Below are 23,938 nucleotides of genomic sequence, written 5' to 3'. Positions count from 1 at the left end.
GCTATTTTGGTTGTCGCAGATGGTCTGTAAAAATTGCACGGGCTGCAAATGGCAGAGCCGGTGACTGTGACCATCCAGACATCTGGGTGGTGGGCACTCGGCTGCGGCCCCCGGGGCTGTGAGAGCTCAGGGAGGGCTTTACAAAGGGGCTGGAGGGGTAGAAGGGCTGGGAGGTGCCTCCAGAAGCAGGTTGGGTAGCTTGGTCAAAGCCAGCAGAAAGAGGTGCCTGGGTTGGGATGCGATAGGAACCGTGGTTCAAAGCCGGCTTGTTTGCTTACTGCTCTCTCCGCGTGGTCTCAGGGGTGGCTTGAAGTGCTCAGGTATCAGGATGAGGCCCCCAGATCCAAGGAAGAGGGGTCTTTCTTCTCTAGGACTGGTCCCAAAGAGCAACATCTAACTCCAGGCTGGGTGGCAGAGCCCTCCTCGGGCACGGACAGCCAGAGCGTCGGCTGCAGGGATCTCCCCTGCCCTCTCACAGGCCCCTCTGCCGAAAAAAAAAGAGGCTTTGTTGTAATGCAGAATCTGCTGGAGGCTCGCCGTTTCCATCTTGCTCGCTTGCTGTTCGTTTGAAGGGGGATAATTTCGCGGTTGCGAGCGCAGAGGTGTTCCAAGTCCGGCCATCTGCGTCTCATTCACTCGCTGCCTGGGACACGGAAGAAATCCTGTTTATAGGAGCCAGGCCCTTGCATGTTAGAAGAGGGTTTTTTTTTTCCTTAAATCTTTTTTTTTAGCAATGCACTTGAGCTGAGAGCAGAGCGCTGTGGTGTTGTTTCCAAAGCAAATGCGCAGCAGAGCGCTGGGTTGGGATCTCGGCGCCAGCCAATGCCGTCTGCTCAGGGTCGGCGTGGGAGAAAGGTGGCCGAAGGGGTTTATGGGGCTGGGAATGAGGTCGGCATCACTCACCTGAGGGGGTGAGCCCACTTGGGCAGCATGGCGCTGGAATCTGGGGTGCAAGTGGGGTCCTGCAGTAGGGCACAGCCCCCAAATCCTGATGGAGTCCCTCCTCCAGGACCTCAGAGGCATGGGGACATCTGGCTTTGCATCCCCATCTCTTGAAGGGAGGATGCTGCAGTGCTGCGGCTGCCATGTTTTGGGGGTCACCTTGCCCTTTTTCAAGCCGTAAAATATTTTGGGGACCACCACCATCCCTGGTCATGCTCCCACATGGGGAGCAAACGTGCTTCCCTGCATGGCAGCAGCTCAGCCCTCCAGCACTCCTCCTGCTTTCAGGGGCTCGCTGCAAGCCCAGACCTGAGAGCCAGGGGCTGGAAGAAAAGGTTTTTCTGTCTCAGGTTTCCCCATCTGGGGTCAGAAGGGTTGGGCAGTGGTTAGAGGTGGGGTTTGGGATCGGAGGCTCCTCGTTCCCCTGCTCAGGGCTCCGGGATGACTGCGGTTGCAGCTCCGGAGCCTCCATGCCGGCTGTTGGCCGAAATCACCGCCCGTGGTGTGGCCAGGCAGCCCTAGGCTGTGAATAGGTGGCTTTCAGAAATAACTCAACAACAAGGCAGAAAAAATAAAATCTTCTTGCAGGCGAGGCAAAATATTCAGTTTATTGGGAATAAAAAGGCCTCTGGTACGTTTTTTCCCGGCACGGCGGGGAGCGGCAGTGCTTTCCAGGCGTTGGGACCGTGGGAGGCCGAATTGTAGCAGCGTCCTGGCAGCGTGCAGGGATGGTTTCCATTCGGTGTGAACATTACAGGGGAGATAGTGTTTCAATTCTTGCTGCTGGGGCTCTCTTCCCCCGCAGCACCGGCCCCGTGTCCCCCAAAGCGAGGCTTGGAATAAAATAGCCGCAGTGTTTTCCAAGCCACCTCCTTTGGAGCGGGCTCCTGTGCCGCCTGGCTCCTTCCCAAAGGAAACGGATCTGCCTGGATAATGTTTCCCAACCTGATCACCAGGAATGCTGCTCATTTTGCCCAGGACTTTCTCCCTGGGAAGGCAACACTGCTCATTTTCCTCTGCCTTCCTCCCTTGTGGTCCCCCTCCTCCCCTCCCCCAAAAAAATGAGGGATGCTCACCTGTTTCCAAGCAGACGGTGACCCCGTGTTTCCAATTGCTTTGCAGGGGCGATGCTTGGGGGAGATCTGAACAACACGAACGGAGCCTGCCCGAGCCCCGTGGGTAAGTGAGGAGCTGTCGCCTTTCGGCAAGTGGTGTGGGCGCTGGGACCTGTGCCCTGGGCTCTGTTAGCCGCTACTTGCCTTGGTTTCCCCACACGTAACATAGGATTTTGCTTTGCCATTCAGTGCCATGGGTTGATGGAGAAGCCCTAGGGAAGATTTTGCTGTTGTTTGGTGCGAGGAGCTCCATGTCAGCACCTTTGCTGGGGGCTGTTGGTTTCAATGGAGACACCAGAAACCAAGGCGGGGGGCGGGGTGGTGCGTGTCCTGGGGGCCAGCATCTCCCCTGGGTCTTTGGGAGAGCTGCAAACCAAGGGGCTGATTGAGATAGCCACTGAGGACCGTGATTTGGGCAGCTCTGCGTTTAGCTCCCCACACTGCAACCAGTTACTCCCCTGACCCCAGGTGAGTCAACTCCTGTGTGCTTGGGGGCTATAAAGGAACTTTACTGCAAGGGAAAAAGCTCATTAAGGTCCCTTTCCACTGCGAGAGCCTCAGTGCTAACAAGGCTCAGACCTTGTGGCTTAGCTTCCCCAGCTATAAAATGCGCTAATAATACCTCCTTCCCCATGGTTTGCCTCTGCTGTCTGCAGGGTGAGGTCTTTGGAGCTGGCGCTTGCGTAGGTACAACCCAAAAGCCAATGACGGCCCCTGGGTCCTGCTGGGAAGCAGCTGCCGCTACCGGCACCGCTGCTGCGGGCTGGGGCAGGGTGGGCTGCGGTCCAGGGCTTAGCAGGGTGGATGCTGTCCATCCCCGGGTGAGGCAGAGCGAGGAAGGCAGCCTTGCACCAGGAGCCTGGCTTGTCACCCCCTCGGAGGCTTTTTTGCGGTGGGGCTCCAGCCAACAGCACAGAGGAGGAGTGTGAAATTCAGCGTGGCCCCAATTAAGACCAAATTGGAGCGTGGGTTCCACCGGTTGCACGGACGGGGCTGGTCCAGACGCGGTTCTGCAGCACTGCAGCTCACCCCGTCCCTGTCCCCCCGCACCACGTCCGCTCCAGGGAATAATGGTTTTCCCTGTGCCGGGCAGCAGCCATGCCAGCGCTGGGGGAATTTCTCCCTGGCCGCACCTCCAGGGCAAACCCTGCCAGGGCAGCTCGTGGGGCTGGCATCTCGCCGGGGCCTTTGCAGCACCCGACGCGCAGCTTTGCTGCTGCTTCGAAGGCAGAGGGGAAGGGGCCGTTGTGCCATGGCCCCCAGCCACCTTTGCGGCCCCTTCCCGCCCCCCCCCCCACGAGACCGCCCCCACGTCAGCTGTTGGGAGCAGCCGTGGCGGCTCCGAGCTTGGCAGGGCCCGTGAATGTCAGCATTGACGTCACCGGAGCATTCCCTGCGTTCCTGCCGCCACTCCAGGAAACGGGTGCGAGGAGCAGGGGCAGCCCAGCCATGGCCAGCCCTGGACCCCCACCGTCCCTGGGGCTCCCCATGCCGGCTGTGGGAGGGGAGCATGGCTGTGGCTCTGGCACTGTGCTTGCGGTTTTTGGGTACCTGGGACATCTCTGCCTCCTCCTCCTCCTCCTCCTCCTCCTCCTCCCTTGCAATCTCTGCAGCACCGAGCAATCACCTGCTGCCTCTGAGTCATCAGCCGCCGGGTGCTTCTGGCCGGATCCTGCAGCAATGCGGGCTGCGTCCCCGTGTCCTGCCTGCACGCCGTGGCGTGCACCGTCCTCGGTGCTTCTGGGGGTGGGAAGCACCTTGTCCACCCTGCCCTGTTGTTGGGGGGGATGCTCTGCCCTGGCTAGCCCTGGCTTTGCTGCCAGGCTCAAATTTACACCAGGGGGGTGCAAAGGCAGCCCAGAGTCCTCTGCTTTTGAACCCCTTTTTTGGGGTCAGGGTTATCCAGAAATCCTAGGGGGAGTGCAGCCCTTCTCTCTCCAGCTCGTGGGGGTGGCTGGATCCAGGCTTGGGGGGGGGGTCTCCTCCGATGGCAGCACCCGAGGTCCCCTGCCAGGGAAGCCCCTTTAGGGGTGAGTGGCAGTGCTGGGACCCAAACCTGGTCCCTGCCAGTGCTGAGGCCACCCCGATCCACACCTCAACTGACGCGCACGATAATGTGGCATACCTCAAAGTGGCAGTTGCCACGAGAGCCGCGTGTGCATCCACGTTGGTGCCACCTTGGGAAGGAGAATATCCAGGGGTTTAACATTTCTTTTGGCTTTGCTTCTGTTGGCTTTTGCACAGCCACTGGCACTGCAGGTAGCAAAGGTAGCCCAGGGAATTTTATGCACCTTGCAGGCGAAATGCATGTAGTTCACAGTGCGTGGAGGTACCTGGGACCTGATGGCACCAGGTGCATGCCTTATGCGTGGCTGCTCATGGTGATTCAGGACTGGGAGGGCACCTCGCTGGCAACAGGAAAGCCTGTCCCCTCCCTGGGGCAGGGACGTGGATACAGGATTTGCAGTACAGGGCTGCCAGTCTGCAGCAGCCTGTGCGTCCCTGATGGGCAGCTCCCAGGCAGCTGGTGGGGCAGGATCTCTCATCCCCAGCGGCATCGGTGGGATCAGACCCGTGGCTCCCGGGGTGCGTGGCCATCCCCCATGACTGGTTTACCCCATCACTGATGTGTCCGGCCCTGGGACAACTCTGGGAGAGGCAGCGGCTGGTGCTCGGCCCCCGATGAGCACGCGCCACGGCTGTGGCGTCACTGCCACCAGCCGCCTGCTGAAATGCAGATGTAGCGCAATGGTAGATGTGATTAATAATGCAATCAGCGACCTATTTTTCCCGGTCTAACGTGCAATGAATATGAGGGCTGAATCCTGGTGATTGCTAAACGCCTTTCTATCTTTGGGGCCTATTCATAAAAAAAAAAAACCACCCTCATCAGAACAGTAATCTGATCCAATTTATTCCTTTCCTGATGTTCATCAAATCTTTTCCTTTTAAAATTTTTTTCTTCCTTTCCTTTCTTCTTTTTTTTCCCCCTCTTTGCACATAAAATCCGTAAGTGGGGCAGCAGGAGGAGGAGGAGGAGGGAACCTCAGATCTTCAAAGGGGCAGTGGGATCAGTGAACTGAGTCCTCACTCTGCCACAGCCCCTTTTCGCTGCTCCAGTACCATAAAGAGACCTTAAAAGTGAATGTAACAGTAATTATGCCCCCCTTGCTAGGGCCCCAGTACCCTGCCAGAGCAGCATAAAGAGGCCTTGCTGCAAATCAGGCCTGTAATATTTATTGGTTGTTATTGCAGTAGTGATTGTGGGTTCCTGCAGGTTGTGGAGCTGCCCCGGGTGCTGGGAGCTCAGGCTCCGCTGCCTGCCCTGCCTCTGCCCCTGCCTGGCCCGGGGCAGGTTTGCCTGGTCTTGGTGGGGAGGATGCACCCGCTGCAGGCATCCGAGCAGCTGCCAGCGCTACCCGGTTTGCTCGGGGCTGCACCGCGCTGCCAGCAGGTGGGCAGGTACCTGCTCAGGGGTGGCAGATGAGCGTGCCTGGTGTACAGGAGGGTTTTGGGGAGCCTGGGGGGATGCGGTGCTGCTCTCCTGGGGAGGAGCACCCATGGAGCCCCGCTGTAGCACCGCTCGCCGTGCATGTGTTTACCACCGCCGTGCGTTCACCTTTTTCCTTTCTGTCACCCATTTTCCCGCAGGAAATGGCTACGTGAGTGCCAGAGCCTCTCCGGGTCTCCTTCCCGTCTCCAATGGCAGCAGCTTGGGCAAGATCATCCCAGCCAAGTCCCCGCCACCGCCCTCCCACAGCACGCAGCTCGCCACCAACAGCCGCAAGCCGGATTTACGTGTGATCACCTCGCAGAGCGGGAAGGGGCTAATGCACCATTTGGTGAGTGCCTGACAGAGTTCTGCGAGGAGACTGGGGTGGGAGCGCATCCCCTGCCAGCAGACAGGTTGCAGGGTGGACTTTGTGCTAGAGCGGATGCAGTGCGGGCACCTATTCCGTGCCATAGCCGTGGGAGCTGGCTGGGGCCATGCTGGCAGGGAGACCTGAGGAGGAAGGCTTGGATTCCTGTTTGCACCGTGCCGGATGCAAACATCGTGGTGCAAAGCTCTGTGCCCTGCAAACAAGCACAGTGCAAAAGCCCTGCATCAGGCACAAGTTTAACCCATATGCACCATACGTGCGCTGTGGTAGGTGAGGGCACAGTGCCGGCGAGCACGGCGGCGCGGCGGTTGGCGGGGCTGTCGAGTTAACGGTGCCTCTCGGTTTTCTCTCTGTTCTCCTGCGGGCAGACGGAGGACCACTTGGCTCTGGTGAGTTCCCTGCTGAGCGTGCATCGCAGCGGGGTGGGATGTGGGCCGCTTGTCCCGTTGGTCCCCACACCCTGCCCTGGCTTGGCGAAGGAGTGGGGTGCGGGTAGGGGGTTGTCACCGGCCTCTTTGTCCTCCATTGGGAACACAGCGGGACGTGGGTGCCAGCACAAATGTCACATCCAGTCCTGCCACAGAAAATCAATCCTGAGCAAAACACGCTTTTAGGAAAATCAGGAAAATCTTTCCCTATGGAAAAGAAGGAGCTGACGTGAGCTGTGAAGTGCCTGTTTCTCCACCAAGGCCAAAAAACCTATGCTGGTTTCCCAGGGGAGATCAGCCTGGGTCCCTTTTGGGGCTGGTGCTGCACGGAGCCAGCCTGGACACCGCAGTCGCCCGGGGACCTGCCCCGTGGGCTTTGCTGGAGCCACCACAGTTTACAGCACAGGAAGAGCTGGCCCACTGCCACCACATGAGAGATAGGGAGTAAATCGGGCTCTTCCCATATTAAGGATATTATTTAAAGCCTGTGTAAATCCACTGGCTGGCTAGTGCACTCCCTAAACCTCCTTTGTGCACAGGGGCAGTTTTCCATGTTATTTTTATGGCTTTTCTCCCCTCCTCTGCCCGCCAGCAAAGTGAACACCACCTTGTTTGTGGCAATGATTCATCCTGTTCTGTTGCTATTCTGGTGCCGGGCAGATGGGCGACAGGTCAGCGCAGTGAGGAAAGGGCAAGAGCCGCTGTAGGATGCAGCTAACGCAGCCAGGGAAAAGCTCTCCAAAAACACAGGAGTAAGCCAATACCTCTCACAGCCTGCAAGGAGACTCTTGGCCAGGGAAAAGATTGGCCAGGGCTTTGGCAGACTTGAATTCTGCCCCTCTCCATGCCCTAAAACCCTTCTTGCTTAATGGCCCCCTCCCAGCAGCTCTGTGCCTCAGTTTCCCCATCTGCAGAGTGAAAACAGTCACCACCCGCCTCCCCATCTGCTCATCACGGTTCCGCTGCCAGAGGGCATTGCCTGTCTCAGAGCTGGTGGAGCAGCTTGCTTTAGGCAAAAATCAGCCGGGTTGGCATTAACAGTTTTAATTGTTAGTCTGAGCTAACCCGGCTGATTTTTGCCTGAAGTGAAGTACAGTCCTCGCCCAAGCTGAGCTGGCAGCCGGGAGGTGGAGGGTGATGAAATCGGGGGCGGGGGGGGGGGGGGGGGGGCAGGGACCTCATCACAGCTGGATCTGGAAGGGGAAAGCAGAGCCCTGTCTCGGCTGCTCTGCGGATTCATCCCGCCTGGTGCAGATGCCCCCCCACCCTCCTTGCTCTGCTAACCTTCTCCCCAGATTTGCTCCCTCCATATTGCTCAACCTACACACCAGATCTTCTCTCTAAAAGGCAACTCCCACCTCTTTACACACAGGCAGCCGGATGAATCAGCTGCCCCTCCACTGAGACCTGCCCCGCTGCCCTTAACCCTTTGCCCGTGGGCTCAGCCCCTGCCCACCCTTAGGGTTAGCTCCCGGCATCTTTAGGCTCCGAACACTGTCTGCTCTTTTAGTGGGTTCAGAAAGGCGTCCCCCCATTTCTCTAGACTTCCCTGATCCAAAGGGTAGAGCAGGATCCATTCACCAAGCCTACGGCAAGAAGCGAGCTCACCTGGGAGCATGCCTGCATGGTTTTGTCACGAGCCTGAATGGCAGTTTGCAACTGGGAGCATTTTGCAAGGTGCACGGCGGTGTGAGTGGCACGGGGCGGGGGGGGGCAGCTTGCACACTTCAGCAACTCCTACCTGCATGAATCGGGATGTAAATTTGGGTGCTGCCTGCAGTGCGGCCGGGTCTGACATCCCCAGCCCTCTCCTCGTGGTGTAACAGGGGTGGCTTCTGCCCCATTCCCAGAGCGTCCCACCACCCCAGCCCTCTGGCACGGCCGGACTCGTTCCCGTGCCGGCACTTTCCTGGGAAAGCCGTAGAGCCCTGGTGCAAGGCTGCCAGGGGACGGAGGGGATGGGACTGTGGGTCACATCCTGCTGGGCTGGCTCAGGGTCTGGTGCAGGCAAGAGAGGGACGGGGCTGAATCCTGCCCACCGTGAAGGCACTTCTCTGCAGCATCCTTAACCAGCGAGCAGTGGGCAGTTGCCAGCAGGATGCTCGCCAGGAAAACCTGCTCCTACAGCCCCAAGGCTTTAGCAATTAGAGCCCCGGTAATCGCCTTCCCTGGGTGGTGGGGAGGGACCTGCGGGCTGGGCAGCATGTGGGCGCAGGGCGCTGCAAATCCAGCACACTGGGGTACTGTCACCCTCACGAGGTGGCAAGGGCAGGGGGTTTTAGCCTCCAGCCTTATCCCAGGGGAGGTCTGCATGGCCGTGAACCATGGCCCTAAAACGTCCTGGGAGCCCTCAGCACCTCGCAGCAAGCCAGGAGGAAGGCTCCCTGGGGATGCAGCCAGCCTCGTGCCAGGCGTGATTTAAGCTGGGCACTGCCCCAGTCTTCACAGGGTGACGTGTGCCGGGGTGCTTCAGATTAGAGTCAAGCCTCTTGAGTCTGATTTAAATCAGATCAGCAGAGACAGCCTAGATTATCTGCCTTGTAAACAGGGCTGAATCTGACCCGTAGATCTGCCCACGTAACTGCCTGGAAAACCACGGAGAGAGGCTGGCATGCACCGGTCCAAGGGCAGAATTTTTCCATAGTGGACCTGCTAATGCCTGAGTCACCCAAACCTCCTGAGGGCACCGAGCCGGCAGGTTGCTGAGCACTGGACTTGAAGTTTAAGGATGCCGGAGTGCTTTTAAAATCCTGAGAGCGATGCTCAGCATCTTCAGCTTGCCTTAGAGGCAGGAGGCTCATTTTTGGACATCAGTGCTGCAGGGAGGAGGATGTGTCAGCTCTGCGCTGCGTTAGCTAGTCCTGCTTTGGTTTGGTACCTTTATCTCACTCCCTGAGTAGCACAGCAAACCTCATATGCATCCTCTGGAAAATAGTGACTCTTCTTTTTTACGTCAGAAGGAATACAGACTGAGGCATCCCACTGTTCGTCCCCCTCCATGCAGGCAGGGATGTTGCTGGTCCTTGCGGGTGAAGCCCAGCCCTGGGCAGAAAGGTGACCCAAGGCCAATGCCAAGTGACCTGCAGATGAATGTCATAAGGGTCCTAAACGTCTGTAACTGGTGTGGCTTGCACTTTGCTTTGTTGCAATGAGCAACGGCCAGAGCGTCCGTGATTGGCCTCGTCCACTTCAAAGGCTGGTGCATGCCCAGGGGGGGCAGCTGCAGACCAAGGTTTTGGGGGGCCATAAGCCACGAGGACAACAGAGTAAAATGCGTTTGGGTTGTAACTCCCTCTCCCATTTGCTTCCCCAGCAGAATACGCAGCGGTTAGGTGTCTCCCAAGCAACTCACTCTTTAACCACACCGGTTGTTTCTGTGGCTACTCCGAGTTTGCTGACGCAGGGGCTGCCTTTCTCTGCCATGCCCACAGCGTACAACACAGGTAAGAGCGCACAGCCCGGATAAGAGCCTTCCGATGGATAATTTTATATGAGAGGGAAATGTGCTGCTGCAAGCACACGCCTGGTTCTGCCCGAGCAGCTGCATCATCGCTCGTGGAACTCGCTGCCGCAAGACGTGGTCAAGTCCAAGTAGTTTCACAGGATTAAAATCAAGGGGAAACTCATTAGATATATAATGAGAACTCACTGTCATATCCAGGGAGGGCTGTGAGGGCATGATTCTGTCATGCTGTAGCCCATTGCACTGTGCTGGCAGAGTGAAGGTGCTTTTAAGTGGATGCTAATTACAGCTACGCCCATCTCCAGGCTTTTGAGAGCTCTGGGTGATGTTGTAATAAGGGCTTAATGAAAATGAGCGTCAGGCCCCCAAAAGTTTGGGAAGAATGCAAACCAGCCTGCTCATAGGCACATCAGATTCCAGTGGGTGGGGGTCGAGCTGGCCCGAGGCGATGGTTACGGCCCACTTGCCTGACCGAAGGGGTTGTTCATCTGCGACCTGTCAAACCTCCATGAAGACTTTAAGAACTTGCTGGTTTCCTGCGTAACTCACTTTGGCATTTGCTCAGAGAAAAGTTTGCAAAAATGTAAAAAGCTGCTTGTCTGGAAGAACCCAGAATAGGCGTGTAGGGAACTCCCTCTCCTAATTAGTAGGTGTAGCCCAGAAGATGCCTGTTTGTGCGTGACGAGTAGGCTCCTCTCCCTGCGTGGAAATCGTTGGCCGTGTGGTCCACCAGCCAGCCTATGTACAGCCAAAGTCCCCAAAATAGGTTTTAATTGAGCCCTGTGCTGCTACCACTGAGGGCGGAGGGGTGGGGGGGGAGCTGAATTTCAGCTTTCTGTATTTATTTTTTCTCTTTCAGATGACCACAAGCAGAGAAGTGTTCCCACTTGGGCGCCTTCGGTGTCTGTGGCTGGGATGTTTGCTAGAGATATCGCAGGGGTTATCATCCCGTAGATCACTGTAGGGTACAGATGCCCTGAGCAAACTCCAAACCTGGGCTGTTGCCACTTGTTCTTTGCAAGGCTAAGCTATTAATTGGGTGGGAATTGTCTCGATTTCGGGCCGGTGAGGTTGTGTTGAGCTTCCCGCTGGCCAGGGTTGCGTGTCCTTTCCCGTGCTTGCTCTGCAGCCTGATTAAGTCAAACCCGACCGTTCACAGCTTTGAGATACGGGATGGCTCCCGTTCAAGCTCTCGGCGTTAGCTGCGGGGGCGGCTGTCGTAACCAGTGGGTGTCAGGAGCTCCTAAACCAGAACGGCTGGTGGTGGTGGCGGGGTCGGGGCGGGGGGGGGGGGGGAGGCGTGTAAAGAACCACGCAAGACAAAAAAACCCAGTCCGGGGACTTTCTGTAGGGTGTGCCTCCAATCAGCCCGGTGGCTTTGGCAGCGGTTCAGCGCTTTTGCAGCCACTTCTTTGTGTTGTGCTGCTGCAGGCGGGTTTGGCCCCGCTGGGGTGGGGTGGGCTGGGCTGAAACCACAAGACACCCATAACGCTGGCGAGAAAGGGGGAGGGAGGGGAGCTTGGGATGAACGCTTGCGGACCGTGGGTTCTCCGTATCCGATGCAGACGTGCTTGACCAAGGCTTTGACCATCTCCACGAAGAGCAGTCGCCCCCCCCCCCCGCCCCGCCCCTTTGCTCCACGCTGCGTCGCCGCAGGTTTTCGCACCTTTTGTAAAATCCTCCCCCCCGGGTTGGGATACTCGGCCGGGTTTTGGGATGCTCCCGGAGTCGTGCGTGGGAAGAGCATCCCCCTCCCCTTCCCAGGCAAGGAAGGGGGGGGGGGGGGGGCCCCGGGGGGGGGGGGGCGGTGGCGGGCGGAGAGCGCCCCCTGGTGGCGCGCGGGGACGGGCCGCGCACCGGGGGGGGGGGCGGGGGGGCGAGGGGGGGTCAGCACCTCCCGGGGCTTGGCGTTTGGAAGCCGGCCGTCCTCCGGCGGAAGGGGGTCTGGGGGGGAGGGTTTCACGCACCACGGTCCGTCCTGGGTGGGCTTGGCACTGCGGGGCTGTGTTCGCTGTTGCTGTGATTTTGGGGGGACGATGGTAAGTGTGTGTGTGGGGGGGTCCTGTTAGCAGCTCATGCCTTGAAGGTAGAAGATGACCAGATGTCAGGAAGACATTTTTTACGCTGCGGGTGGTGGGGCGCTGGCCCAGGGTGCCCAGAGAGGTGGTCGATGCCCCATCGCTGGAGACATTCGAGGTCGGGTTGGACGGGGCTCTGAGCAACCTGACCGAGTGGGAGATGTCCCCGCTCATGGCGGGGGGGGTCGGACTAGGTGACCGTTAAAGGTCCTTTCCAACCCAAACCGGTCTATGACTCCCAAGAGATGTGTCCCTCTGAGTGGCATCCCTGTGCAGCTCATGGCAATAGCAGATAATCTCAAAGTTGTGGCTGGTTTGTGTCTCTTGAGCGGGTCTCCATCTCCTTGCAGCGCTCAGGGCTCAGTCGGAGTTGGTTTGACATGGAAATGACTGAAGGGCTCTTTCCTTTCCAGATTATCAACTGACAAGCGCCGAGTTGTCTTCGCTGCCAGCGTTCAGCTCACCTGGTGGGCTGTCCCTCGGCAACATCTCTGCTTGGCAGCAGCAACAGCAGCAACAGCAGCAGCAGCAGCAGCAGCAGCAGCAGCAACAGCAGCAGCAACAGCAGCAGCAGCAACAACAGCAGCAGCAACAGCAGCAGCAGCAGCAACAGCAGCAGCAACAGCACCTGGTTCCTGTATCACTAGGAAATTTAATGTAAGTGAAATGGATACCAGGGGCCAATCGGTTGATGTTGTCAAAGGAAAGAGGGAAACAGGGAAATTCCTCCAAAGTGCCAAACCTGCAGAATCCGAGCTGTGGCTCCTCTGTTGGGTTATTGTCAGCCTCCCACTGCAGAGCCCCGGCAATGACGCTGTGCTTCTAGGAGGCAGGAGCAAATGTGCCCACAGCTGCAGGAAGAGCCAGACCAGCCAGCTTGTGAAGTCTGGGAATCCTGTCCCTACCACTGTCATAGGAGTGAGCCTGGAGTCCCCCGATGAGATCAGGCAGCAGTGTGCTAGGTGATGGATGCTCTCTGAGAGCTGCTTCTTGCTGTCTATCCACAGCAGGATTGGTCTCTTCAACTCACGGCTGGGGAGCTGAGATCCAGCAAGAGCCAGAGTTAAATGGGGTGGTCGTTACAGAATAAGATATCTGGAAATAGTGGTCCCGCTAGTGTAGGAAGAGGGTAGCTTTTAATACTGAAAATGAATTGCTTTACTCCAGGGAAAAAAATACGTGCACTTGCATATTGGAGCAGGTTTTCTGAAGTGGATCCACTCTTAGGCTGGAATAAAGCATCCACACACAGACCTTTTTCAGAGTATCTTAGTCAAAAGAAAGATTTAAGCCACTTGCCTATGATCACACTAAGACCGTGGGACAGAAAGAGGCAAGAATTGAAGAGGAGGATTCAGTGGCTTTGCCCCAAAGCCAGCTTAGGAGTAAGACTCTGACATCCTCAGCATGAAGTGCCAGGTGGATGTATGGAGGCACCAGGCTTTTGCGCAGGGAGTTCGGTGCGTTTCTCCACTGCCTGGAGCACGTTTTCCAGGCAGGGCAGGTAGCAGCTTCCCCAGCAGCTGCCTGGACCTCCTGCGCCAGCGGGGCTGCGGGACGTGTGGCAAGCCTGGATGGAGTTTCGGGATGTAGTGAAGAGGCTGTAGAGGTTCCCAGCTTGGAGGAAAACCACCCATTGGACCCCTCTGCCAGATTTGTGCAGCCCACGGGGGACGCTGCGGTAGAGAGGGACAGGGGTGTCTCAGCCTGTCCCTCACCTCCACGCGTTTGAGTGGCTGCTGTGGGGCCGGCAGGTGGGATCGGGGCTGAGTCGTGGGGTGCTGGTGGAGGAGAGATGCTGCCCGCAGGGGTTGTACAGGGTCTCATCCTGGTGCAGCAGTGATGCGTCATGGTGAGTGTGCAGATTAGGAATTCTGGAGTCATAGTAATTCATAATTCTAATTATGAATCCAGATTCATAATCTAATTCAGATTCATAATCTAATCCAGATTCATAATTCTGGACTCATTCAGCCATGGGGTCTGTGGGTTGTGCATTCTGTGGATTGGAGGGTAGAAGGCTACTGAAAAGATGAATAATGAGGGACTTCCCGTTATCTCCTCCTCCATCTGTTTCTCCCCCTTCCTCCCCTCCTGCTTTCCTCCTGCTCTCCTCCTCCTCCTCCTCCTCTCCCAACCTCATCCCCCTGCCTTCCGGCCACCCAGACAAGGGAGTCACTTGTCCCACACCACCACTTTGACTGTCAACACCAACCCCAACATCAGCATCAAGTCGGAACCCGTCTCGCCCAACCGGGAAAGAAACACTGCTACCCCGCTCAGCACCTTCCCCCACCAGCCCCGGCACGAGCCCACCGGCCGCTCGCCCGTCGACAGCCTCAGCAGCAACACCAGCTCCTACGAAGGCAGCAGCGAGCGGGACGATCCTGCCCGCCCCGATTTCGGCTCATCCCTGGGCCTCCTGCGACCCACCAGCGAGCCCGAGGGGGAAAGCCCCTCTGTAAAGCGTATGCGGTTGGATACCTGGGTCACATAACGGGTCCCCGCCGTCCCTGGGAGTGTCGCCGGCTCGCAGCGGGGCCGTGGGGAGGGGATGGGAGGGTTGGGGGGTGGGGGGGTGCAGGGGCGAAACGGGCTACTGGGATGGGGTGGGGGGAAATTATCATAAACTGCCTGAGAAATAGCTTTAGGATTTTGTAGGCATTCATTCTAGCACAGCAGGCGATGCACGCAGTACATAAGACGCTCTTCGGCCGGGGGCAGCAGGCTCGGGAGTAGCCAGGCATTTGGGGAAGGTGGGGGGGGAGTGGAAATTAAATACCTGCGTCCTCATCGAAAAAAGCAGTCCCTGGGGATGCTCATCCCCATGAGCCGGTGCAGACAGGCGAACCAGGTGGCAGTCAGTGCCCGCTGACCAGTGAGACCCCGGGGATGTTGGTATGTCCCCCCCTCCCTGGGAGGTCGGACCGTATCCCTAGAGAAGAGCGCCTGCAGCAGGACGGGATCTGAGGGGAGACGGGGCACAGAACATCCCCAAAACGCACCTTCGAGCAGCGCCTGGGCTCTCCCAGGTCCACGTGCAGGGAGGGACAGTTCAGACACGATCCAGCTCTCAGAAAGGTTGAAGGGCTTTGGCAGGTGCCGGTTTTCCTAAAAAAGGGTTTTCCTAAACCCGTTGGGAAGGCAGGCTGGCGTTGGCTGCGGGCGGCACGGAGACCCCAGCTTCAATATTAAATGTGATGCAGATGCATCTGCAGCCTGCTTGTGCTGCCTGGGTCCCATAAAGGTGTGGTGTGTCGGGGAAATAAGAGGCAGATTTTTAAGGCTTAATCCTGTTTGCATGAAAAATAGGTGCAGACAGGATCCTTTTGGGCAGATAAGGGAACTCCCACTCTTTCTGGCCACAGTCATTTTAAAACTGCAGTTAACCTAAAGAGGGGAAAATCTTGCCTCTGCCTGGGCACAGCGTGTTTGAAGAGGACAGATGTGTTATTGCTGCTTTTAAAGAAAATTGCAGGTTTTACCAAACAAAATCTGTAAATGCATTTTAAAAATGCATTCCCATTCCCCATGGGCCAAAGCTTTAGATTAAAAAAATAGGAATAAATTATATTTATTGAAGGATGCAACTGAAATAATTATCCTTTGGGATTTTGCCTGAAGGTTTCTAGGCCTCAAAAGGTGAGGGTGAGCTGTGCAGAAAATCTGCCGAAGTCTTGATGGAGTGATTTAGTGGAAGAAAAAAGGAGGAAAACCCAAGGAATCTCCTCATGTTGGTGCTTCCTCTGGCAGTTTCCCAGGGACAGGCAGCAGTGCCCTGACCCCAAAATGCAGCAGCCAGCTCAGGGCTTGAGGGTTTGGAGGAGAAAGAACCATTCCTGGCTGGCATAGGCTTTTAGGGATGGGCTTTCTCCCTGCAGATGCTCTTCTCTGGGATGCCGGTCCCCCATCCCCATCCCAGCCTGCCGCCTTGTCACCCCTGCACCGCCTGCGCGGGGACAGCCCTGGCCCCGCTTCACCCCTGGGGTCACGTTCACAAAACCGGCACAAAACCTGCCTGGATGCCACCTTTGCCAAACAGCTCCTTCAGCGGCCGGAGCCTGGATGGGCTCCGGGGGCTGTGGAGAAGCCAGGAGCTGCTTTGGGGCCAGTATACCCCCTCAAGTCGGTGCAAAGAGAGAGGAGCAAAAAGTCACGGTCGGATTTGTAGCTCTCCTAGTGCCCTCCGCCGAGCATCCAGTGTCCAGCTCAGTCTGCTGAAATGAATTGTGTTGCATAAAGATGTGCTGGGATGATGGCAAAACTAGAAGCAAATTTATGGTTTTTTATAAACTTTTTCTAACCAAGCGTTTTTCCCAAAGTTTCTAACTGGAAAAACAATACAGAAAAAAAAAAAAAAACGATTATTATTGAAACAAACAGGGGCAACTTAAAGCGAGTGGCTGGAGGAGGAGAGGAAATCCTCCAAAAATTGGGTGAAAATTCATAGCTTTGAGAAATGATGGCCAAAGAGGGAAAATGTGGCCATGTCCTGCCCGGTCAGGCACAGCAGTACACAAGGTGCTGGCTAAAAAGAGCCTCGCATTACATCTCCCAGCACGTCCCTTCTGAGCTAATGTCTACCCTGACTTTTCCTCCTCTCCCCAGTGATGAAACCAGTTTGGATGCAGAGACCCGGCAGAGGGACTAGGGTGGCCGATGCTCAGCCCGGGACTGACCTGCCAGAGCCACCGATGAGCTGATGCGCTGCAGTGCCGGCTCACGCCGAGCCTTGCCTGGTTATCCGCATCTCACCGAAGCCCGGGGCGAGCACCGTGCCCTGAAATCCCTGCCTGCAGGAATGAGGCCCCTAGAGACGGGCTGGCTAAAATTTCCCCATACAAATCTTTGCAATATCAAATTGCTGCCAGAAAAGTTTTTCCAAATGGTGATGATTTTTTTTTTTTTTTGAATGATAAATTTTAATGCCCTCTCCTTTTCCCAAGCTCCGGAGGGCCCCAGGCAGGTGATGGGAATCCTGCAGCATTGGGGAGGGCTCCTGGCAGGTTTTGTGTGGTTAAACCCCCCCTGTGTCCCCTTCCCCGAGCTGTACCCAGTGGGTACCGCCGTGTGCTGGGGAGATGCTCGGATCTCGCCTCCAAAATTCCGGCGTGGCATCGGCGACAGAAGCGGATCTCCCTCCCTCCGCCTCCGTTTGTCCATACGGGAAGCGGGAGAGACGCTGCAGACCGTGGTCCTCCTCGCCCACGCTGACCCCCCCTCGACCCGGCGATGCTGGGCGTACCGGACACGCACCTGAGCTCTTTGCACGGCCTTGCTTTGGAAATTAGGTGGGATTAACGACCTCTCATTGGTCTCATTTTATATTTTTTTTCTTCACAAAAAGAAAATAAACCCAACCAAACAGTTTCTCCTCTGCTGGGGAGCGGCGCGGCAGGAGGTGCCGGCAGAGCGGCTTGCTCCGGAGACCCTGGCGGGGAGGAGACGGTGAAGAGCCGCCCCGACACTCAACGCTGTCCCTGCCGCTGGAGCATCGGTGCAGAGCAACCCCGAGGCGGGGGGAGGGAAACCAAAAAACATTTTTGCTCATTAACTTCATGCCCTGACTCCCAAGTTCACACTTCTACCTTGAAGCTGAGAGCCTGGAAAAAACAAAATCCAAGACATAGAAACGCTCTGGGTTACGTAGAGATGCAGGTTTAGACCTACCTGGAGGGGAGAGTGCGAGTGGTTTGGCACTGTGCCATGCCGTGACCTTCCAGAGCGGATCCACAGCAGCGCGGCGGCGGGACTCGACGATCCCCTGGGCTGGTGCCACGGGCAAGTACGGCTCGTGGGAAAAGTGGGGATGCCCCGGGTCAGATACGGCATTAGCTTCACCGTCGCGGTGAAATGGTTTTGGGGGTTGGTTTGTCGGGGGTCTTTATTTTGTTGGGGGCTTGGGGTTTGTTTTTGGGTTTTTTGGTTTTTTTGGGGTTTTTTTGTCCGGGTCATTATTCTTTATTTTCCCCCCAGACTGTAGTATCCAGTAAACTCCTCCTAATTTTCAAAAGACAACGAGAAGAATGACAATCTAAGAAACCAACACCCTCCTTTGTGCTTCTATAAATACGTTTCTGATCTAATTTTATTTCTCGTGCTCATCTGTACTGTTGACAGTTACAATTGTGTATAATTTTTTTTTATTTGGAATTTTTGCGTTGTATAGGGTTTAGTTTTAAAATATATATATATTTTCCATTTTTTAAAAAGGGGTGTTGCAAAAAAAATTGCACGATTTAAATGACAATAGTTAAAATGCTGCAGTTTTTAGAGATGTGGAAGCAAAATGGAGCTTATTTATTCTCAAAGGCTATAAAGGTGTAAAATGCATGAAGAAAAAAAAAACATTTACAAAAAAAAAAAAAAAAAAGACAAAAAAAGTGTAACCTGAACAAAGTGTAGCGTTAAAAATTTTAAAGGATGACAACAACAAGAAAAAAAAAAAACAAAACAAAAAAAAACCCAACAAAAAAACAGCTAATATATTGTGTTTGGGCTAGTTTGCTTTTGTTTTTAATTGTTCCTTTTTTGGAGAATGAAATACAATTGTGTATATTTTCATATAAGAAGTATGCACTGATATGTTTCAAAAATGATATATTACTTTCTAAAAGTGTGGTTACTTACCAAAGTCTGTTTCTGATCTTTACCTTCTTGAAATCTCTGTGGATCCCTCGAACACGCGCACGCTGGGGCTCAACGCCGCGGGCCGGATCCAGAGGTAAGCCGGGGTGGTTTGCACTCCGGGGCCGGCCGCCGAACGGTGCAGACCCCCCCCACTCCAGCCTCTGCTGGCATCGGCCCCATCTTCTCCCTCCGGTTGCTCCAGGACTCCTCTGGTCCCCACGGAGTGATTGGGATCTGGGAGCCCAACGCCGGTGCGGCTGCTTTTGGGGGGGACGCGGGGCTGCCACTGGTGGATGCGGCCGCGATGCTGGCGTTGAGGGGGTGGCTGTGACCGCCCCCCCCATCCAGGGAAGGCTGGTCTTTCCCAGGATTTGGCAGAGTTGAGGCCGGTTAGTTTTTGGGGTGTTTGTGCCGGCGGTGGTGGGGACGGGGCTGGCCAGATCCACGGTGTCCCTCGATGGGACGATGCTGGAGAGAGCAGTGTTAGGGCCGGGGGGGGGGGGGGGGTGTGTGTGCAAATGCAGAATAAAGGGTACATCCATGTGCCGGGGGCACACAGGGAGTCGGTGAGGTCTCTGCCGCCGTCACGTGCCAGGATAACTGGGGTTTTGGCCCTGGCTGGTGCAGAGAGGAGGAGAAGGAGGATGGAAGGAGGTCGCGGGGTCTGGCTCGGGTGATGCTGCTGCTGGCAGCCGTAGCGCCCGGATGGGGTGGGAAGTCGCCTGCCCACCCCGGGATGAGATTTGGGGATGGAGCAGAACCCTAAATGATGCCTCGAACCTCAAATACCAGGGTGGGCTGCCGGGGTGCATCAGGCAGGCATTGAGGATGGTGATGGATGGATGGCAATGGACTCACCTGCTCCAGGAGTGGGGGGGGCGCTGCGGAGGCAGTGAGCCAGTGCCAGGTTGGGTGCGAGGGGACAAGTTGACCCCATGCTAACGGGGCGGTTTTGGGGGGATGGCGAAGAGCCTGGCTGTGTCGGAAGCTTGGATGAAGGCTGCTGGGGCTGAGGGGGGGTTGGTGCCGGGACAGGCTGGGGGGTAGGTCTGGTTGTGGTTGTGCAAGGAGCACCCCCGAGCCCTGTGGAGGGGGGTTGTGGTCATGGTGGGGAGACCCTCGGGAAGGGGTTTGTCGCCGTCACGTGTATGGGGCCGGAGCTGGGGTTGGGGGTCTGAGGGCAGATGGGGGTGTTAAAACCAGAGCTGGTCACAAAGGGCCACGTGTGCTCCCGGGGGGGAAAGCGGAGTGAGGAGAAAGAAAAATGTTTCCTTTTCTTCCCCCCTTTTTCACTTTTTCTCTTCCTCCCCCCAAAAAGTCTCAGCAAAGCAGGGAAAAAGCAAATTTGCAACCACCCTCAACCCCCATTTTCCTTGAAAATTCCACCTCCTGTGCTTTTTTTCCCCCCTTACATTGCTCAGTTGGGAAATCCCCCCCCCCCCCCCCAACACTTTTGAGGGGAATTGGGAAGTTTGTCACCAGCTCTGGGGAAGGAAAATGCTCCAAACTGCCATTGCCTGTGCGGGATTCAGAGAAGGGGCTGTGGGCAGGGCTGCGGGGCAGGGGGCTCTTGGTGCCCCCCTGGCATCCCCACCGCGCTACCGGCTTTCTGGCAGGGGTGAGCAGGGTGAGCATCCCCTTGGGGTGGGGAAGGAGTTTGTGGCATCTTCCCAGCCATGCCTTGTCCATGCCATCCTGCCTTCTCCTTCTATCCTTCTGGCTGAGGGCACAATTTGGGGATGTTTCGGGGATTTTGAACATCCAAAGTGGCAAAAATTCATTCCCATCCGCCTCTCATGGGGCTGCAGGTGAGTCCGTAACTGTGGGCTTCAGCTGAAGGTTTGCTCTTGTTTCGCTTTCCCATTTTCTCATAATTTTACTCCGCCTTTCCTTCTTCCACTCTCGCTTCACTTTTTTTCTTTTTTTTTCTTTTCTTTTTTTTTCTTTTCTTTTTTTTTTCCCAACAAAAAAACTCAACCAGACCCATAAACCGAGTATTGTGTTTTTGCTACCTCCATCACCCTTCCCTATCTGAAGCCAGAAGCCATGCTTGGGATGTAAGAGGGCCTTTCCCCCTTTATTTTTTCCTTTTCTCCAGAGATTTTATCTCCCCTGTCTGCCCTTCTCCCCCGTCCTCCTCTCTCTCTGATCTTTCACTTGTATTTTACCTGGCTACTGTAACTGTAAATAGCGAGTTTCAATATGTTAGCAATGGTAACAGTACAGAAAACTGTTTTTTGGGTTTTTTTGGTTGTATTGATATGAAATGAGATTATATTTTTGTCAGAGTATATTGTAATAATACTGACTTTGGACATGGCCGAATTGTACAGCTATTTCTTGTTCAACCCTCTTGGCTCTTCCTGTGCGCCCCCTTCCCCATCCCTCCCCAATTTTTCAATGTCCCAGACCCGGACCCTGCCAGGCTCCCAGCTGGGAGCAGCCACTTGGCAATGGCTTGAGCACCAGGGATGCTTTTCTGCAAAAGGTCCCCAAAGTGCTGGCATGTTACCCGTGGGTCCAGAGAGGTCAGCAACACCCAGAAATAGCTTGGAGCGAGCCTTGGAAATAGGGAAGTACCTGGTGTGCAGGGATGCTCTGGCTCACTGCTATGCTCCCGGCAGGAATAGGGGACCTCGGAGGAGTGGACAGGGTCGTCCCAGCTCCCCTCTCCTCCCCAGTGGGTGGAAAACCCCCTTTATTTTCCAGTTTATTCCTCTGGAGCTCCGTCCTCTAAGAGCTGTGCCTTTTTGGAAGTATGCTTTCCTTAAGCCAGAAGAGGGTGGTGTGGCTCAGGCTGCACTGGGCACCTCGTTGCATCTTCAGAGCAGGCTGGGATGGTTTTCTGGGAACTGGGGATTTTCTAACATCCCCAGCCCGATGTCGTTGGGAGAGGTAGAGAAATGCAAGGCGTCGTTGGGCTGGGGTGGGCTGCTGCCCCCCGGCATTTTACCACAGGGCGTGGGGTAACCACCAGCTTCGCGGTGGGGAGAAAAGAAGGTATTTCTTTGAGTTTGCAGAGGGGGATTTTCCTACCGGTACCACTCGAGTCACCAAGATGTAGAGACTGGTGCGGTTCCTCGCTCTCCAGCCTTGAACATGCTGCAGAGTGGTACGGAGCATCCTTTCCCTGGGTGGAAACACGCTGGCATAGGACGAATGCTGGGACGTCCCCACGGGCTCCCAGCATCTCCCTTTGAGACCGAGGGGCAAAGCAGCCCCTGCCCGGCCCCGGGACCCAGCTTGGGCCATGACTCCCCTCCCCACGGCTCTTTCCAAGCAGTTTGCAGGCAAATAGGATGCTGAAACGGGTGGGGGCCATCGTGGCTGTGCTGCTGTCCCCCCCTTGGCAAACACGTCCCCCACCGATGACCTCTGGGTTGGGTCTTGGGTCTTACCCCATCCCCTTTGCTCCTCCGGCTCCCTGTAGCTCAAATAAAGCAGGTAGGTGTTAGCAAACTCTGGGGTATCTGCAACAATCTTTGTAAAATAGAATAGACCCTTTAAATGATGCACTAAAAAGAAAAAGAAAAAAAAAACCTCCCTCCCCAACTTCTCTGTATGATGGTTAGTTGGATCTCCCACACAGCTCAGCCCATCTGTATCGGCACAGGCAGCTCTTCTCCTCCCCCCCCCAGGATGCTGCACAGGTAGAAACAAAACGGAACGTGCACTTCCCCTGAGTAGTTTTATTTATTGTTTTGAGAAGCAATTTAAAAGGAAAAAAAAAAGATAAACTGTGTATCTATAAATATATATATATATTTTTAACCTCTTTTTTTTTTCCTGATGCTCCTCCACACGTGTGCGTGTGTGTGCGTGTATGTGTGCGTGTGTGTGAGTCAAGGGATTCTGCGCCCGTGGGTGACAGATTGGGACAGCCATGGGACGGTCACACTCGTCCTGCGGACGGGACGCGGGGACCAGGGTGTCCTCTTCTCCGTATCCAGCTCTTCAGGTGTGATGCAACGAAAGCCAAGCAGCAGCATTGGGAGGGGAGGGATGATTTACGCCAAGAGCTTGTAAAGTTTTAACTGGGATCTTTGACTAATTCCATCTTTCTCTTGAGTATTTGCACCCTCGGGGTCTGGTCCGGCCAAGAATCTCCCGAGCCCTGGGGACGCCATCGACCCCGTCCCCGTCCCCTCCCATCCTTGCTCCCGACCTGCACCCTTGACAATCAGTGGCTCCTTCCCAGGGACTGCAGCACGTGGTTGAGACGTCTGTTTTGTTTTTTCAGTATTCCTTTTTTTGTGCTGTATGGTGATGCGTTATTGTATATTCCACAATAAGGAAAAAAAGATATAAAAAAATGATGATAATAATAATAATTACCATGAAAAATTCTTATGAGTTTTGTTTGGAAACTCTTTCACTATATTTGTTGTAAAGAGGTTTACTATTAAAAAGAAAAAAATACACGTTTCTGATAATTTTCTGTGCCTCTGGCTCTTTCTTTCCCACCCTCCTCAGCAGCCCCCCGCCTTGCAGGGTGCAGCGGGATGTCGCTCTGGGTCCAGGGTTCAAGCTCCTGCCAGAAGTCCTGGTGAGGTGGGGATGCTCCCTGTGTCACCTAGTCTCAGTGGCTGGCGGTAACGCTGCTGTCCCAGTTCCCACTGGGTGCATCAGCACAAGCTTGCCCGGACGCATGACCGTGGCCGGGCAGTGGGACAGGTTGGGGGGCTGGAGCAGGGGGGGTTACCCTTCTTTCCTGCTCAGGGGTCCCCAATTTCCCATCCCTGTCCCACGTCCACAAAGGATCCAACCAGTCTGAGGACCAGTGGCTACCCCTTGCTTGGCAGACAGCCCCCTCCCCACAGGCAACCCTGATGCGGGGGTGGTGGTCACCCTGGGATGCTCCTGGGGGAGACGGTGGTTCCCACCACGGTTTCTGGTGCCTCCCTGCAGACTGCGTGTCCTTGGGCTGCTCGCTTGCTTGGCTGGGGATGGACACCCCCAAGACACCCCATGCTATGGCTCCATGGACCCTTGCAGCCTCCTCGTGGGTCAGGCGCCACATTTCCTACCCAAACCCTTTCCCAGTAGGTGTCAGAGCGTCTCCTGATCCCAATGCCTCCTGAGACCCGCATGGGCTTGAAATTCAAACAGGACCTGGAGATGGGAATTCTGTTGAGCTTCCGGCAAGGATACCAAGATAAGTGTGACCGCCTGAAGGCTGCCTTTGGTTTGGGGGGGTTCCCATTGCACTCCCCCCCCCCCCCCCCCGGCTCTCTGCTGGGTATCTTTGGGGTCAGGATATCCTCAGGGATATTGTGGGGCAGGGGGGGCAGCACTGTCTGGTTCCTCTGGGTTGGAACTGGTGGGAGCTGGTGGGAGCAGTGGGTCAGGGTGTGGGGCAGAGCCTGTACCCTGCTGCATCCCTCCACCCCCTGCAGCGGGA

At 55.8% G+C, this 23,938-nt stretch overlaps 1 protein-coding gene across 19 annotated transcripts in view; it reads left to right on the top strand.

Moving 5' to 3' along the window:
• MEF2D (myocyte enhancer factor 2D) overlaps nt 1-22,790 on the top strand; it is an 84,539-nt gene extending 61,749 nt beyond the window's left edge. For 12 of the 19 annotated variants that reach the window (XM_049805124.1, XM_049805129.1, XM_049805123.1 and 9 more), the window contains 7 exons: nt 2,065-2,121; nt 5,709-5,899; nt 6,307-6,327; nt 9,680-9,809; nt 12,321-12,564; nt 14,074-14,375; nt 16,516-22,790. In XM_049805124.1, coding sequence (XP_049661081.1) covers nt 2,065-2,121; nt 5,709-5,899; nt 6,307-6,327; nt 9,680-9,809; nt 12,321-12,564; nt 14,074-14,375; nt 16,516-16,610 — 1,040 coding nt within the window. In that variant the 3' untranslated portion in view covers nt 16,611-22,790. Of the gene's footprint in view, nt 1-2,064; nt 2,122-5,708; nt 5,900-6,306; nt 6,328-9,679; nt 9,810-12,320; nt 12,565-14,073; nt 14,464-16,515 lie in introns of those variants that run through there. The other 7 variants (XM_049805133.1, XM_049805135.1, XM_049805134.1 and 4 more) reach the window with 7 other exon arrangements.
• The last annotated feature ends 1,148 nt before the right edge of the window (nt 22,791-23,938 follow it).

Source organism: Accipiter gentilis, chromosome 7 (genome assembly GCF_929443795.1).
Source record: "Accipiter gentilis chromosome 7, bAccGen1.1, whole genome shotgun sequence".
NCBI classification, from domain to species: domain Eukaryota; kingdom Metazoa; phylum Chordata; class Aves; order Accipitriformes; family Accipitridae; genus Astur; species Astur gentilis.
The sequence above is the reverse complement of the archived record's forward strand: the minus strand, read 5'-3'. Positions and strand labels throughout refer to the sequence as shown.